The sequence below is a fragment of the Lynx canadensis genome, chromosome D3, assembly GCF_007474595.2.
Source record: "Lynx canadensis isolate LIC74 chromosome D3, mLynCan4.pri.v2, whole genome shotgun sequence".
Classification (NCBI taxonomy): domain Eukaryota; kingdom Metazoa; phylum Chordata; class Mammalia; order Carnivora; family Felidae; genus Lynx; species Lynx canadensis.
Genome location: NC_044314.2, coordinates 65,375,518 through 65,392,833, shown reverse-complemented (window position 1 = coordinate 65,392,833; position 17,316 = coordinate 65,375,518). Strand labels below are relative to the sequence as shown.

General features: G+C 48.8%; 1 protein-coding gene across 1 annotated transcript; it reads left to right on the top strand.

Annotated features, from left to right (window-relative positions):
* Nucleotides 1-660: 660 nt before the first annotated feature.
* On the top strand, nucleotides 661-17,086 carry ZNF74 (zinc finger protein 74). The gene is made up of 5 exons (XM_030336940.1): nucleotides 661-1,046; nucleotides 1,438-1,523; nucleotides 12,691-12,817; nucleotides 13,283-13,378; nucleotides 14,107-17,086. Exons 1-5 carry the CDS (start codon nucleotides 1,013-1,015, stop codon nucleotides 15,762-15,764), a joined length of 2,001 nt encoding a protein of 666 aa, XP_030192800.1. The 5' UTR covers nucleotides 661-1,012; the 3' UTR covers nucleotides 15,765-17,086.
* Nucleotides 17,087-17,316: the final 230 nt, after the last annotated feature.

Below are 17,316 nucleotides of genomic sequence, written 5' to 3'. Positions count from 1 at the left end.
CATCATCACTGTGATAAAGTTACGGGACTGTGCCAGAGCTGTGCCACAGCCCAGATCCTCCTTCCCAAGCTCCTAAGGGTGGGCAGTCCCGCCAGGGCTCGGGCTCTCCCTTCTTCGGGGTCCAGGGTGCAGGCCACCACCTCTAGGGTCCCTAAGACCAGAGGCCTGAGGATTCGCAAAAATGAATGTGGGTCGGAGCCCACCCGACGCCATCTGGAGGCATGGACGAACTGATAGGATATTTCCACGTTTCTGGGTACCGTCCTCTCACATCCCCAATGAGAGAGAGAGAGACACTCACTCCACTCATTCACTCACGCACCCACCCACCGAGACACAAGAGCCTTATGCAGCAAAGAGTGGGAGGAAGAGTGGGGCGGGTCCAGAGAGTTTAGTTGCTGCGCTGGGAACTACATTTCCCAGAAGCCTGTGCTTACAAAGCCGGTTCGCGTCGAGGTGCCAGGCAGCTCCGGGACCCCGACTGCATTCTCTCAATGGAGTCCACGCCAGCGCGACGCAAAGGCTACCGGAAGTTGTAGTTCGCGTCCGGTCCGCGCAGGCGTACTTTCCCGCGGCGGTCGCTGAGCTGCTCCTTTGTGGTCGTGGGTCCGCTTTTGTGGGAGGCCGGCCCGCTTGCTCGCGCATCTGTCAGAGCGTCGGTCGGTCTGTCAGTCCGCGGAGGGGCCGCGTTCTACGCCCGCTGCCTCCGGACGGCTGAGCTTGAGGCCGGCCCTGGTCCCCCGACGCAGTGCCCCAGGTCGCGGGTGATGGGGCGTGAGCGCAGCCTCGGGTGTGTGGCGCTTGCCGAGCCAGCTTGACCCCGACCTTGAGGGGAACTCAGGAGTCTCCGCGTGCGTGACCGTGCAGCCGGGAGTGCGCGTGCAACCCCACGGGGCTCCCCTGCAGGCTGTCCCTGAGCCCCAGGAGCAGGACCCGCGCCTCTGGGCCTGGCCTGGGGCCCAGGAGGCTGCAGAGCTGCCCACGCCTCCGGGGAACACTGCCGAGGGGCGCCATGGAGACCCCTGCCCCGAAGCCCCAGGAGACAGGTACAGTTGACTCTTCTAGTCACTGGGTCTGTGGCCTTGCGCTTGAGACTGACACCCAGAGATGTCAGCCTAGTTTCCCAGAAGCACCTAGCAGAGTCAGGCCACCGCGCGCACCCGTTTACTTCCACGTCTCAAGCATGCTGAAGAGGAAGGGAATGGCAGTATTCTTCCTTCTTGATTGGAGTGCCTGAGACACTGGCAGAATTAATCCCTGATGCCTATCGGATTGTGTTGGATATTAGGGCTCCCTCCCTACCCCATCTATATGGGCTGTTCCTGACTTCTCTCTGATCCTCCCCCATGCCAGGGGTGGAGTGGGCTCTATTTAGTTCAGCCATGCGCCTGGTGGCTATGGGCAGAACAGCCCCTTTGACTCATTTCTCCTCCTCAGCTCTGCCCTCCCAGGAGCCTGCTCTTACCCTCAGAAAGAATCCAGAGGATAAATTGGGTCAGGGTCTCCTGGAAGCCAGGTCCGAGGTGAGTAGTTGTCTTTTTTTCCTTCTGAACATCTCGCTCTTTATAAAGGGGGTTGGCACTTTTCTTCTGCCCAGGATCTTCAAGTCATTCAAGGACCACCTCTCTCCCTCTCCCAATCTGGGGTGCCTGCTCTCCCGTCCTTAGGAAGCTCTGGGCAAGGGAACAGCTCTGGTAGAAGAGTCCAAGTGTGCCCTTGAAATGAGTGTCCCTTCCAGCCTGATTCAGCCCAGTGGGTGGGTCATTTGCCCAGCATTATAGCAGGAGCTCAGAGGAGTGGTTTTAGTGGAACCTAAGCACATAGATGACAGCTCACCCAATCACTTCAGTCACCTTCACATGCAGACCTGGGGGATGGCCCTCCTTGGGGAGAATTTTCTGGGATGGAATCAGGTAGGGGGGTGTGGAACAGTTGAAGGAAAGGCTGCATTGCAGCACCAGGGTAAGAGTGTTGGTAAGGGGGTGCGTCCCTGTCTGCATTTCCACTGTACGGACCCTGAAATGGGGTTGTCAAGGAAAAACCTGGAGTTTTAGCAGATTTGGGAGCTCAGCGAGGAATTGGCCCTGGGGCCACTTCTGCAGCTAAATAGGGCCCAAATCCCTCCTTTCACAGACTTTGGGTTTTGTTTCTCATTTTGTTCTACCACCTAAACCACCCCCATCCTTCACAGTATTTAAAAGGGTACAGTTGATAAAGAGAGTGTTCAGTAGTGAGAAGGGCTGGAGGATGGAGGGTCCTTTGACTTTTTTAGGGTTTTGTGATTCTGTTAACCTCCCACTTGAAAGGGGTCTGATTACAAAAAAATAGAAGTAACTATAAAAACCATATTATGAGATGTGCCTAGCTTCTGTAATGTGTTAGAATGCTCTTTTGTTCTATAAAACGCTCAAGATTGAAATGACTGTCAAATGCTGTGTGTGATCTTTGATGGGTCAGAGATCCAAAAAATTCAATCAAAGGAAGTTTGGGACAATTGAGGACATTTGAAAATGGATTTATCTTAGATCATATAGTATCAACATTAAATTTCTTGGGTGTGATGATAACACTGTGATTGGGTAAGAGAGTATCCTTAGAATATACAAGGTGAAGCATGTGGGGTAAGATATGATGTTTGCAACTTACCTTCGAATGGTTCAATAGGAAGTGTGCATGCACTTGTGAGTGACTCCCTCAAGGTAGTACCTTTCTTGTTCATACGTGTTATTCCTAAAGGATCAGCTTGTTAGATCCTTGAGTAACTGGTCCTCCTCTCCTGAGTACTCTTCTCTCCCAGCAGTCCCACTCAGACTCACAGTCAAGTGTTTTGCTCTCCTGGGACATCCCCCCCACCCCCACAGTCTTTTCTGACTTCCTTGCCAGTTTCAGTACCACACATTTGATTCCCACACCTTCCCCCTGGGATTTGTTTCCTATTCTACAGAATGAATGCACACCAGACATGGGCTTCTCCCAGTGGGTTGGGAATACCCCCTGATGGGCCTTCACAAGGCTCAGATCCTATCTTGCCCTTGCCTTTTGACACCCTCACACAGAAGCCTTGTAGCCTCTGATAGCCCCCTTTCTCCAACACCACATTCTGTTGTCTCTGGAGCTTGTTTCTGCCTATGTTTCTCCTTTCTTCTGCTAATGCCATGACCATTATGCTTCATCTCTGCCTGCCTCAGTTATGGGCATGTTCTCAGCACGTGTCCTCACCCCCACTTTCTCATCTCCATGAAATCCAGTGGGTTTTCTGAATCACATTTATTGAGGTATAATTTATATAAAGTTCTCCAATTTTAAGTACAGGATTTGATGAGTTTTGTTAAATGTAACCAGCACCACAATCATAACATAGAACATTTCCATCACCCAGAAAGTTCCTTCATACCCCTTTACAGTCAGTCCTCTCCCCCAATCCTGTGGCAGCCACAGTTTTGCATTTTTTAAGAATTGTGTATGGAAATACATAGTATGTAGTGTTTGGTTTCTTTTTAAAAAGATTTTTTTAATGTTTATTTATTTTTGAGAGAGAAACAGAGACAGAGCAGAGTGAGGGAAGAGGGAGAGGGAGACAAAGAATCCGAAGCAGGCTCCAGGCTCTGAGTTGTCAGCACAGAGCCCAATACAGGGCTTGAACCCATGAACCGTGAGATCATGACAGCTGAAGTTGGACTCTTAACCAACTGAGCCACCCTAGCGCCCCTAGTTTTGTTTTTTAAAGATTTTATTTTATTTTTTTTTAAGAGGGAGACCCGTGAGTAGGTAGAGGGGAACAGAGAGAAATCTTAAGCAGGCTCCACTCTCAGCACGGAGCCCAACGTGGGTTGCAGTCCCATGACCCTGGGATCATGACCTGAGCCAAAACCAAGAGTTGGATGCTCAACCAACTGAGCCACCCAGGCGTCCCTAAATATTTTATTTTTAAGTAATTTCTATACCCAACATGGGGCTCAAACCCATAACCCTGAGATCAAGAGTTGGGTCTGCCAACTGAGCCAGCTGGGTGCCCCACATAGTTTTTAGTTTCTAATTTCATTTAGCGTAATGCTTTGAGTTCATATCGTTATGTGAATCAATAGTTTGTTCCTTTTTATTGCTAAGTAATATACCATTTGTATTAGTTTACAAGGGCTGCCATAGCAAAGTGCTACAGATGGCTTAAACAACAAATTTATTGTCTCAGTTCTGGATGTTCAAGATCCAGATTTCAGCAGGATTGGTTTCTTCTGAAGCTGCTCTTCTTGGTTTGTAAAGGTACCTTCTCCCAGTGACTTCACATGGTCTTTCTCTGTACATGTCTGGGTCCAAAGTTCATTTTATTATCAGGACACCAGTCCTATTGGATGATGGCTCACTATAATGACCTCATTTTGCCTTTATTATCTCTTTAAGGACCCTCTCTCCAAGCATGGTCATTTTTCTGAGGTACTAGGGGCTGGGACTTCAACATGTGAATTTGGAGGGGTCACAATTCAGCCCAAAAGACTGTATGGATATTTACAATTTGTTCATCCATCTACTAGCTGAGGGATATTAGGTTGTTTCCAAGTTTTGGCTATTACAAGTAAACCTGCTATCAATATTTGAGTACAAATATAGATATTTGTACTCTGTTTTAAATTCTCTAGAATAAATTGTTTTAAATTCTCTAGAATAAATACCTAAGTGGAATTGCTGAGTCAAATAGTAAATATATGTTTAATTATCAATTTTATCGATCATTTCCAAGAGCCATCTTTTGATTTGATTTTCTCTATTGAATTTCTGTTTCCTATTTCATTGATTTTAGATCCATATTATTTCCTTCCTTTACTTATTTTGGTTTCTTTTTTTAAAATTAAAAAAAATATATTTATTTATTTTTGAGAGAGAGAAACAGAGACAGAGAGTGAATGGGGGAGGGGCAGAGAGAGAGGGAGACACAGAATCTGAAGCAGGCTCCAGGCTCTGAGCTGTCTGTACAGAGCCCGATGTGGGGCTCGAACTCACGAACCATGAGATCATGACCTGAGCCAAAGTCAGTTGCTTAACCGACTGAGCCACCCAGGTGCCCCTACTTATTTTGGTTTCTTAAAGTTGAAACTCAGAGGGGCGCCTGGGTGGCGCAGTCGGTTAAGCGTCCGACTTCAGCCAGGTCATGATCTCGCGGTCCGTGAGTTCGAGCCCCGCGTCGGGCTCTGGGCTGATGGCTCAGAGCCTGGAGCCTGTTTCCGACTCTGTGTCTCCCTCTCTCTCTGCCCCTCCCCCGTTCATTCTCTGTCTCTCTCTGTCCCAAAAATAAATAATAAAACGTTGAAAAAAAAAATTAAAAAAAAAAAAAAACTTTAAAAAAAAAAAAAAGTTGAAACTCAGATATTGATTTGGCACCTTCCTTCTTTTCTCATATACCATCCGATGCTATAAATTTCCCTCTTAGCACTACCTTAGCTACATCCCACAAACTTTATGTTGTATTTTCATTTGTATTCAGTTCAAAATAGTTCCAGTTTCCATTGTGATTTCTTCTTCAACCATGTGGTATTTAGGAATGTGTTGTTTAATTTCCCAATATTTAGAGGATTTTCCAGATATCTTTCTATTATTGATTTCTAGTTTAATTCTGTTGTAGTTAGAGAAGGAACTTTTGTATGATTTGAATTTTTTCAAATTTACTAAGGTTTATTTTATTGCTCAGAATGTGGTTTACCATGATAAATGTTCTATATGCACTTGAAAAGAATGTGTCTTCTGCTTTTGTCAGCTAGAGTGTTATGTGAATGTTAATTAAGTTGAATGATGTGTTAATCAATTGTTTTATGTCCTTACATATTTTTTGCTTATGTGTTCTATCAATTATTGAGAGAGATTATTGTTGAAATTACCAAGTATAATTGTGGATTTGTCTTTTCAGTTCTATCAGGTTTTTGCTTTATGTATTTTGAAGCTTTTTTGGTACATCTATAATGTTGTGAGCTTTTAATGAATTGCTGTTGTGATGATGACCATTACATAATCGCATAGTGATTATTATGTAACATCTCTCTTTATCTCTGATGGTGTCCTTTGCTCTGAAATCTGCTTTGTCTAATGTTAATGTAGCCACTTCAGCTTTCTTTTGATTAGTATTTGCAGGATATATCTTTTCCCATTCTTCTACTTTTAAACTACCTTTGTCTTTGTTTTTCTTTTTTTCTTACTTGATGTTTATTTTTATTTATTGTGTATGTGTGGTGTATTTGTCTTTGTTTTTTTAATGTTTATGTATTTATTTTGAGAGAGAAGGATCATGCACAAGCCAGGAAGGGGCAGAAAGAGAGGGAGAGAGAATCCCAAGCAGGCTCCACACTGTCAGCATAAAGCCCAACACGGGGTATGATCTCACCAACCGAACCGTGAAATCATGACCTGACCTGAAATCAAGAGTCGGACATTTAGCCGACTAAGCCACCCACGTGCCCTTGTCTTCGTTTTTAAAGTGGGTTTCTGTGGCTGACATATAGTTGGGTCTTAATTTTTTAATTCGATTTGACAATCTTTAATTTTCAATTGGAGTATTAAGACCATTCACATTGATTCATTTGTTTACTTTAAGTTTATTTATTTATTTTGAGAGGAAAAGAGTGTGTATATGCAAGCAGGGGAAGGGCAGAGAGAGAAGGAGAGAGAGAATCCCAAGGAGGCTCCACACCTGCAGTGCAGAGTGGTGGCTCAGTTTCACGAACCATGAGATCATGACCTGAGCTGAAATTAAGAGTTAGACACAACTGAATGAGCCACCCAAGCACCCTAAGACCATTCACATTTCTTTTTTTTTAATTTTTTTTTTCAACGTTTATTTATTTTTGGGACAGAGAGAGACAGAGCATGAACGGGGGAGGGGCAGAGAGAGAGGGAGACACAGAATCAGAAACAGGCTCCAGGCTCTGAGCCATCAGCCCAGAGCCTGACGCGGGGCCCGAACTCCCGGACCGCGAGATCGTGACCTGGCTGAAGTCGGACGCTTAACCGACTGCGCCACCCAGGCGCCCCTTAATTTTTTTTAATGTTTATTTATTTTTGAGACAGAGACAGAGCATGAACGGGGGAGGGTCAGAGAGAGGGAGACACAGAATCTGAAGCAGGCTCCAGGCTCTGAGCTGTCAGCACAGAGCCCAACGCGGGACTCGAACTCACAGACTGTGAGATCATGACCTGAGCCGAAGTCGGACGCTCAACCGACTGAGCCACCCAGGTGCCCCAAAGACCATTCATATTTAATATAATTATGGCTATGACTGGATTTACATCTGCCATTTTGTTATTTGTTTTCTATAGGTCTTGTGTCTTTTTTGTTTGTTTCTCCTTTATGCGTTCTTATGAGGTAAACAAATACTATTTTAGTATACTCTTAATTTCTCTGATTTTGTTAACTTATTTTTTCCTTTTAGTTGCTTTACTAGATGCTAGAGTGAATTTGACTTTGTTGAGTGTTGGCTTTTTTTTGGAATTCTTAAATATTTCTGGAATTTGTTCTGGGTGGGCATTGCTTAGTATTAGTTGGATCTTTCAAGGCTTGCTCTTTAGGTTTTGTTGAGGTGGAGCCAGAGAAGGCTTTAGTCTTGCGCTAATTTTGTCAGACCACTGAAGCTCTTCTCTTCTATGGACTCTTCTCAGTGCCCATTCAGCAGGAGGGCATTCCACTCTGGCTGGTGAGACCATAAACTACCCCCAACCTTGTGTGAGTTTTAATAATTGTTCTACCTACTTCTTTCTGGTGTTTCTTTTCCTGGTTTGGGGTTGTTTCCTCCCAGGCACATGCCTGTTGGTCCTCAGTCAGTCTCAAGTGGATCCAGAGTTCTGGGTCCTCTGCTCTGGCATGTAGCCCTAGAAATTTTAATCACCTGGACACCCTAAACTCTGTTCTCCTTCAAGTTGGTGAGACCACAGGTTCTGTCTGGGTCACCATTCCCCACACTATAGTCTGGAAACTGCTTCCAGGTGGGAGGATCGGGTGGCTGTGGGGCTCATTTTGTTTCCCTTCTGTCAGAGGTCTGTTCTGAGCTGCGACTCGTCTAGTGTCTTGAATTCAATCATTGTTTCATACATTTTGCCCAGTTTAGCAGTTGTCTGAGGGAACAGGGCAAACCTGGTCCTTGTTACTTTTTTGTGTCTGGAAGCAGAACATGAAACGCAGTTTTTACCAGGCTGCTTCTTCTTCACTCTGCCAGCCCACATGCAGAATCTGTTCTCATCCATCTCTCCTGCCTTCCCTCTGTCCATCCTGCTGCAGAACACAGGCATCAGCACCTCAGAGCACGTGTCTTCATCCTCTGGCCACAGCGGCACCTCCCACTGCTCCTCATCCACGACGACAGAGCTCCGTGAGCGTGAAGTATCAGGACACGCCCCCAGCCGGAGCCTAACTCACCCCATTTCTGGGCGCCAACGTGCTCTGCTGTGGCCTGCCCCTTCTCTAATGCTTGAGACAGGAGACATCCCTGACACGATTCTGGACGCGGCGCGTACTGCTGTTTGTTCTCTTCTCATAGAGCCAGGGCAGGGTCTCCAGCCTCTTGGTGTGCCCAGCCAGAGAGGCCGGAGATGGCCAAGCAGGGACTGACAGACGCTGCGTCCTTTCCTTGGTACCTGAGACTGGGATACTTTCACCCTGCTTTATTTTCTCTTCAACCACAGGAGGCCCCACTGCTCCCAGTCTTTTCCCTAGCTGCAGGAAAACAGGCTCAAGGAAACTGGGTGGCCAGACCAAAATCATACTGCTAACCCCTGCCCTGCTTTGCTTTTCCTTCTTCTTTGAAAAGTAATTTTTTTTTAATTTACAAAACCAATATTTGCTGTGTAACAAAGTTAATAATCTTCTCCTTTCCCTGTACCTACAATCACATTTCCTTAAGACAGCCAGTGTCCTCAGTTTTGATACTTATTCTTCCACATCTCTTTCCTTGTTCACATGAGCAGCTTCCAGCATACGTAGACATGGGGCTTAACCATATTGTTTTAAAAATGGGATCAGACTGTACACATTCCAGTGCTTCCCTTTGTTTTTATGGACGTATAATTCACATACCATAAAATCCGTCCTTTTCAAGGGTACAATTCAGTGGTTTTGAGTGTATTCACAAAGCAGTGCAACCGTCAACCGTAGTCAGTTTTAGAACATTTCTATCACCCCCAAAAGAAACCCTATATCCATTAGCTATCACTCTAGCCCTCAGCAACCACTAATTTGCTTTTCGTCTCTCTGTATTTGCTTATTCTGGGCATTTCATATAAGTGGGATCATACCATATGTGGCCTTTTTTGGCTTCCTTCACTTAGCATAATGTACAACGCATACCTTTGGATAGCTGCATTATTTTCCGTGGTCTGCCTGTAGGCGCCTACCCTAATTTAGTCAACCATCCTGATGCCTTGGTTGGTTGGTTTCTGGTAAGTACAGTGCTGGCAATACTCAACCTTGCATTTGCTTCCTTATGTGCAGAAACTTTATTTCTACAGTGTGAATACCCAGAAGAGTAGAACAATTCCCACTCCCACCAAAAATGCTTCCTCATTGCCAGGATGCCAGGTTTTAATTAGTGCTCCCCTGATAGGTAAAAAGTGTTACGTTATTTTGTTTCAATCTACGTTTTCCTGACCAAAAAAAAAAAAAAAAAAAATCATTACTCTTTTTATATGTCCATTGGAAATGTGCAGTCTTCCTCCTTGAATGGCTTTTTCTTATTTTTCAAATTTTGAAACCTTTAAGCAGAGTAATAACAACCCTCTGTGTACCTACTTTGCAAAATTAATGACTAAATTGTGTCATATTTGTTCCAAATCCTTTAAAAAAGTAAAATATTGCAGGTAAAGGCAAGAGGTTTTTTTGCATCCTTCTTGGCCCCCCATCTTCTTCTTCCCCTGCCCTCCTCAGTCTGTGACAGTATCAGAGGATGGTGACGAACGGCAAACACCAAAGGGCACCTGCCATCTGCCATCTGCCAGGCACTCGAGTGTGTGCTTCGCACACAGTAGTAATTCATTCAGTCCTCTCTGTGATTAATGACATAGGTACTGTTAACAGACAAGGAAACTGAGGCACCCCCAATTCATAGAGCCAGGAAGGGCAAGAGTGGGTAGCCCACCCAGGCCATTGGGCTTAGAGCCTGTGCTCTCATCTGCCAGACAGTAGAGCTAGATGCACATCTGAGTGTCTGTAAACTCCACGCGGTGCCGTGTGTGGTTCTAGACGGTACCGTGTCAGGCATCACACCGGGCATGGTTTCCCTCAGCCTGCTTTTGTGCCCACCACACTGCTCTGAAGAGCTCCCCACAGGACGAGTTACTCCACCGTGTTCATTTTCAGTGCTGCACAGTTTTCTGTGGTATATTCATCCCTACCGGTTGATGGGCGTTCAGCATGTTTCCAGTGTTTTCTCAGTTACTCGGGCTGGATAGGAATCTCAGAGTGAACTTCTGAGGCACAGGGAACACACACTCTCGGCTTCACTAGAGAAAGTGGAGCAGGTTTTGCCCTCCAAAATGGATGTCCCCCTGATACCTATCCAATGGTGTAAGACCATCTGTTTCCCCACGGACCAGCCCCCACTACTTACTTTCAGGCTTTAAACATTGTACCTCTCTGCTGTGTGTGAAATGGTATTTTATTAATCATTTCTGTGTATCTAGTGTAGCTGAGCATCACCTCATGTGCTTATTAGTCATTTGTCAGTGTTCTGTGAATTGTCTGCTTAAACCCTATGCCCATTTTCTTTTTTCTTTCTTCTTAGTGATTTGCCAGTGTTGCATGCAGAAAATGTAAACTTTCATGGAAGAAACGTAAATCGCCCCCTCCTGGTTTCTGGGTTTCCTGTCATGCTAGCCAGGGATTTAGGGAACTATCTCCCAGCAGCGCCCACATTTAGATCCTTGTCCCACCGAGACTTGCATTTTGTGTGTGTTATAAAGAGGGGCTTTATCTTTCCTACTGCGTTATGTTGGTGTTTGTCTGCGGTCGGGCTGCCGTAACAAAATACCACTGACTTGGCGGCTTAAACAACAGAAATGTATTTTCACACAGTTCTGGAGGCGGCAAGTCTGAGATCAGGGTGCCAGCAGGGTCCGGTTTGCTGAGGCTCTCTTCCTGGCTCTTGCTTCTCGGGATGCGCAGCAGGGAGAGAGATCTCTTGTCCTCTTCAAATGCAGCCACCAAGCTTGTCAGATCAGGGCCCACCCTTATGGCCCCTTGTAACCTCGGATACCTACTAAAGAGACCCTGGCTCCAAATACAGTCATGTTGGAAGTGAGGGTGTCCACATATGATTTCAGGTGGACACAGTTCTGTCCACAGCAATGGTGAAAACTGTCTAAAAGTATAAACCACTTTTTTTTTTAATTTTTTTAACATTTATTCATTTTTTGAGAGAGCATGAATGGACGAGGGGCAGAGAAAGGGAGACACAGAATCCAAAGTAGGCTCCATGCTCTGTACTGACAGCACAGGGCCCAAAGCAGGGCTCAAACTCATAGACCGTGAGATCATGACCTGAGCCGAAGTCAGAGGCTTAACCGACTGAGCCACCCAGGCACCCCAAGCATAAGCCACTTTTAGAGCTGTTGGTCAAAGCTCTGGTGGTCCCTAAGGATGCCCCCACTCTTCCTGACTTCCTGGTAGGCAGAAGGCCTCATCTCAGGGCCTGACATTGTGCACCACGGTGCCTGACCATGGGTGCTGATGCAGGTCCAGGGTTTCCAGAGAAACCTGATGACCCCTGGGAGCTTGGTTACATGCCAGTCACTCCCAGCAAACACTTACAAGATGGGAGCCAGGCCTCCTCTGCTTGGTTTGTTCTTCATTGTTATGTCTAATGTAATGCCCTGTCTATGATTTAAGCCAAGATCCCACAGTACCCATGTCTTTGAAGAAAGACACACCCTTGCCACCTTAGGTCAGCGCCCTGATGGGCCTGGAGAGCTTATATGCTGCTATCAAGGGGGATGCAGAGTGGAATTGGAGCGTGAAGAGCTAGAGGAACATTGGGGATGCCAGCCTGGAGGCTCCAGAGCCGGTTAGGAGCCCCAGGCAGCAGAGGAGCCTGGGGTTCTAGAACAGGAGTGCCTGCACGTGTCAGTGACCACTGTTGGGGAGAGTGGGAACAGGTCAGGACATGAGCTGAGGGAGGGCAGGGGAACAGGGGTCTGGTGGGAAGGTGTGGGAGGCAGGCAGGCAGAACACAAAGTGGCTCCCTTGGTCCTTTGGGCCTGTGCTGATAAGTAGAGTTTACTTCCTTAGGGTGTAATAATGGCTTCCTGCCCAAAGTAGGGTCCTTTTGCAATGGTGAGATTTGAATAGGGCTTCTGGGTTCTTTGTACTAGTCTTTCAAGTTCTTAAGCTTGACATTCTTAAGCCTGGGAAGCATAGCATCTTACCCAGAACTTACAGCAGCCTCCAGCCCACTGAGGCACCTACACCAGGGCTGGCCAGTTAGCTTGGCCCTCCCAGTCCAGAAGGCCAGGGTCTGCATGGCCATTCCTGGTTCAGACGTGTTGTGTATGTTGGGCTGTAGATAGATGGCATCTACAGCACAACCTTCCATACTCAGGAGAAGGTCACCCAAGGTTAACCCTTCATTCCTAAGGTCCTGAGTCGACATGTGGCTCCCTCGGAGCCATGAACACAGTCTGAATCACTCCTGTCCTGAGTGAATGAGAATGTGTGTGTCATTCCAGGAATCGGTGACTTTCAAGGATGTGGCTGTGGACTTCACACAGGAGGAGTGGGGCCAGCTAGACTCCCCTCAGAGGGCCTTGTACCGTGACGTGATGCTGGAGAACTACCAGAACCTTCTTGCTCTGGGTAAGATAGCTCCTCAAGCTCAGCCTGCAGTCTGGGCATTCTGCCATGCCAATAGGTATTCCCAAGCCTCCCTTCAGTGCCAGGCCCAGATGCAGGAGATGTGGTCTCTGCACTGATGCTGGGCCTGGGCAGTGCATGGTAACTGCCAACATCCTTGCCTGGAGGTAGGGCTGGTCCTAGGGTTGGGGCCAGAAGAGAGGGAGGAGATGGACAGGGGCCTGGGAGCCCAGCCTGCCCTGGAGCTTTCCAAGGGAGATACAGAGGGGAACATTAGTACCCACGGGGTCCTCAGAGTACGTGCTTCATTTGAGGTTCTGCATGTGAGACCCCCGTCCCCGGGGATGGCGCACACCTCTTAGTGCTGGGCTGGGCTGTTTCCTGGCGCTGTCCTGTTTCCTGGCGCTGTCCTGCTGTGGGGAGCCACAGCACTCAGAACCACACACACCACTTCCTCCCTACAAACAGGACCCCCAGTCTGCAAGCCAGATGTGATCTCCCACTTGGAACGAGGTGAGGAGCCGTGGTGGATGCCCAGAGAAGCCCCTGGAGGGGCTTGGCCAGGTGAGCAGGGAACACAATGGAAGGATGTACAGACCCTTGCCTCTCAGTGCTCACACCCCCGCCCCCGTGTGGTCCTGCTTCCTTCCTTCAACACATACGTTGAACACCAACTGTGTGTGGGCAGCTGTGCTGGAAATTCAGTGGTAAGCAAAACAGACAAAAACCTCTGCCTTCTACTGGTGAGAGACAGAAATAACGTCCACATCTCTGGAAACATTCAACAAGTGGCAAATGGACAGGGGGCAGGGAGTGTGTGGAACCAGGGCTTCACTCACCGAGAAGAAGGCAGAGTCAGCCTTGGGTTGGGAAGGGAGGGGGATCAAGGTTCGCAGAGGTGGCTCCAATGGAGATCATCCCCCTGGCATGTGAGGCTGACAGGAGACTGATTTAGCTCTTAAAGAGATGTACGTACATCAGAGATGTACGTACACACAGCAGTCGTTGTTTCGATAAGTGAATCATGTCCAACCGCCAGACCCCATGAGCCCTGCCCCTTTCCTGGGTCCCTGGCTCTATTTGGAATTTCCCATCTCCATCTTCCTCTGCCCCGTCTCTTGTGGGCTTGCACCCATCTCACCCGAGATGCATGCCCCAAGCCTTGGCGTGCTCTGGCTGTTGGCCTCCCCTCTCTTCTCTGTGCTCACCTGAACCCCCGGCAGACCACAGCCTGAGTTCTAGTGCCAGCTCTCCGCGTGCTTATGGAAGATTGCATTTTCTGTTTCTTACAGAAGGGGAGCCTGGGCATGAGGTGAAGGACGAGTCGTGTCAACGACAGGGTGTTCACAAGGAAGAGCCTTACCAGGAGCCCATCACTGAGCCACTGGTGAAGTCTAGCATCCACAGCCCCGGTCTGGGCAATGGATGGGCCCGAGAGCGTCCGGCAGCCTCTCTGGTGAGGGGTGAGGCCACACTGCAGAGGCCAGCGCCCACCAGCTGCCGGGACATTTCCCTGGAGAGGCACCAGCAGGGCCATGAGGTGTCTGAGAAGGATTTCCCCTCTGGGCGTACCCTCTTCACCCCCCAGAACATTCCTGAAGACCCTCCTGATGGGTCCACCGAGGGCTTCCGGTCTGGTGAGGCGGCCACGAAGCACCGGAGAGCAGGCGCAGGGAGAGGCCCGTGCAAATCCGGTGATCACGGTGAACATCTGGCCCCAAGCAGGAGGCGGGTGGCGGCCTCTGGGGATGGCCTCTTCGTGTGCAGCGAATGCGGAAAAACCTTCCGCCAGAGCTCGTCCTTGACCCTGCACCGGCGGTGGCACGCCCGAGAGAAAGCCTACAAATGCCACGAGTGCGGCAAGGCCTTCACCTGGAGCACCAACCTCATCGAGCATCAGCGCATCCACACCGGCGAGAAGCCCTTCTTCTGCGGCGAGTGCGGCAAGGCCTTCAGCTGCCACTCATCGCTGAACGTGCATCACAGGATCCACACAGGCGAGCGGCCCTACAAGTGCAGCGCCTGCGAGAAGGCCTTCAGCTGCAGCTCGCTGCTCAACATGCACTTGCGCGTGCACACAGGCGAGAAGCCCTACCAGTGTGGCGCGTGCGGGAAGGCTTTCAACCAGAGGACGCACCTGACGCGCCACCAGCGCATCCACACGGGCGAGAAGCCCTACAAGTGCAGCGCGTGTGGGAAGGCCTTCACCTGCCACTCGTCCCTGACTGTGCACGAGAAGATCCACAACGGGGACAAGCCGTTCAAATGCGGTGACTGCGACAAGGCCTTCAACAGCCGCTCGCGCCTCACGCTGCACCAGCGCATCCACACGGGGGAGAAGCCCTTCAAGTGTGGCGCGTGCGGCAAGGCATTCAGCTGCCACTCGTACCTGGTGGTGCACCAGCGCATCCACAGCGGGGAGAAGCCCTTCAAGTGCAATGAGTGCGGCAAGGCCTTCAGCTCCCACTCCTACCTCATCGTGCACCAGCGCATCCACACCGGGGAGAAGCCCTTCGACTGCAGCCGCTGCTGGAAGGCCTTCAGCTGCCACTCGTCCCTCATCGTGCACCAGCGCATCCACACCGGGGAGAAGCCCTACAAGTGCGGCGAGTGCGGCAAGGCCTTCAGCCAGAATCACTGTCTCATCAAACATCAGAAGGTCCACGCCGGGGAGAAGTCGTTCAGATGTAACGAGTGTGGGGAAATGTTCGGCTGGAGCGCCCACCTTGCCGAACACCAGAGACGACACAGCGAGGAGAAGCCCTTTGCCATTCAGTTCAACAAACACTTACTGAGCACCTACTACGTGCCGGGCAGCCTGCTGGGCACGGGGGGCACGGGCGTGAGCGGCGTGGACCCACTCAACGCCCTGGACGTGACAGAGCTCTTGTGCGTGGTGCAGCCCTCGGCCAGCAGGACTTTCCCGCTGGGCAGCAAACCTGGAAATTAGCATGGCATGCTGGTTGTCATCAGCCTCGCTGCTTCCCCAGAAAGCACTGCGGCTCAGATCCACGTGCCTCAGATACAAGACTGGCCCTGCCGCCTGTGCCCATCTCCCCACACGCTGGGACACCTCTCTGAGCGGTCGGCACCACCCTGGGAAGGGCTGCCCTATAGGAGGGAAGACGTGAGGGCCATTTGAGGATGTCCCGTCGTCCTGCTTTCCTTGGGCTTGCAAGTCACCAACCTGGGGAGTAGGTCTTACCTGAGGACAAAAACAAGGTATATTGATCATTGTGTCCTCGGGACCGGCTCCTGGCATGATTTCGATCAGGAATTTCCTTTGTATGCTGTTATGTTTAGAATAATAATAATGGTAATAATAGAAACAGAGTAAGTATGAACGCTATTCTTTCCAAGTGAACATTATTCTGTTCTGGGAGAGGAGAATAATCTTCACTGGTGGGGGTTTGGGAAAAGGCAAATTTCCCAGCCTGGCTTCATTGAAGCAGCTCTACTGCTGGTGACAGCACCTCCGTCTCAGAAGCCCAGCATTAGCGTAGCCAGGTCCTGACACACCAGCTTCGTCCTGGTGGGAAATGGTGAGCACACAGGCGGGTGCCCGGCGTTCATCCAGGGTGTGGTGTTGGGGATAGATGTGTCTAGAAGCACGCCTTCACCCAGGCTGGCCAGTCTGCCCGCAGGGCCTCCCTCTGCTCACCAGTTCAGCCCTGTGGGAGGAGCCCCTCTGAGGGGACCTGTCCCCCTGCTGTCTTCAGAGGTGGACGGCGTTCATCTGGAATTGTTTATTCCGCACAGTCCTAAGCAAATCCAAGCTGCTTTCTCAGTGATAATACTTTATGTTTATAGAGCGAGCTATAGTTTATGAAATGCTTTTTAGTATACTTTTTAAATTATGGCAGCAAAATGACCACATTTCGGGAAATGTGGAATTAAGGAAAAGACTCCCATAATTGCTAATAAAACTGCATTTCGCACTTTGATACATTACCTTCTGCTTGTTTCAGAGTGGATTTTTACGTTACTGCAAACATAGTGTATATATCACTTTAATCTTTTTTTCCCACCTACTGCATAGCAGAATTTTTTCCCAAGGAACTGCACTGTCCTTGGAGTTACATGTGTTTTAAATGGAGGCATAATGTTCTATTAAATATTCTTTTATTGGATGTTGAAGTTATTTCCATGTTTTCACTATTATAAATCATTTCACAGTTATAAACTATTCTTCATAGAGCATCTTTTTGGGTTTTGTTTGGTTTTGTTTTTTAAGATTTTATTTTTGGGGTGCCTAGGTGGCTCAGTTAAGTGTCTGACTCCTGATTTTGTCTCAGATCATGATCTCACGGTCGTGGGACTGAGCTCTGCATCAGGCTCTGCACTGACAGCACAGAGCCTGCTTGAGATTCTGTCTCTCCTTCTCTCTCTGCCCCTCCCCCGTGCACACCCACGCTCTCCCTCTCTCTCTCAAAATAAACTCAAGGAGCACCTGGGTGGCTCAGTCAGTTAAGCATCTGACTTCGGCTCAGGTCATGATCTCA

Excerpts from the sequence above, each read along its gene's own strand:
- ZNF74 (XM_030336940.1), top strand. The coding sequence starts at position 1,013 with ATGGAGACCCCTGCCCCGAAGCCCCAGGAGACAG. Across the intron at positions 1,047-1,437 it reads CCCGAAGCCCCAGGAGACAG|CTCTGCCCTCCCAGGAGCCT; the intron begins GTACAGTTGACT and ends TCTCCTCCTCAG. Across the intron at positions 12,818-13,282 it reads CCAGAACCTTCTTGCTCTGG|GACCCCCAGTCTGCAAGCCA; the intron begins GTAAGATAGCTC and ends CCCTACAAACAG.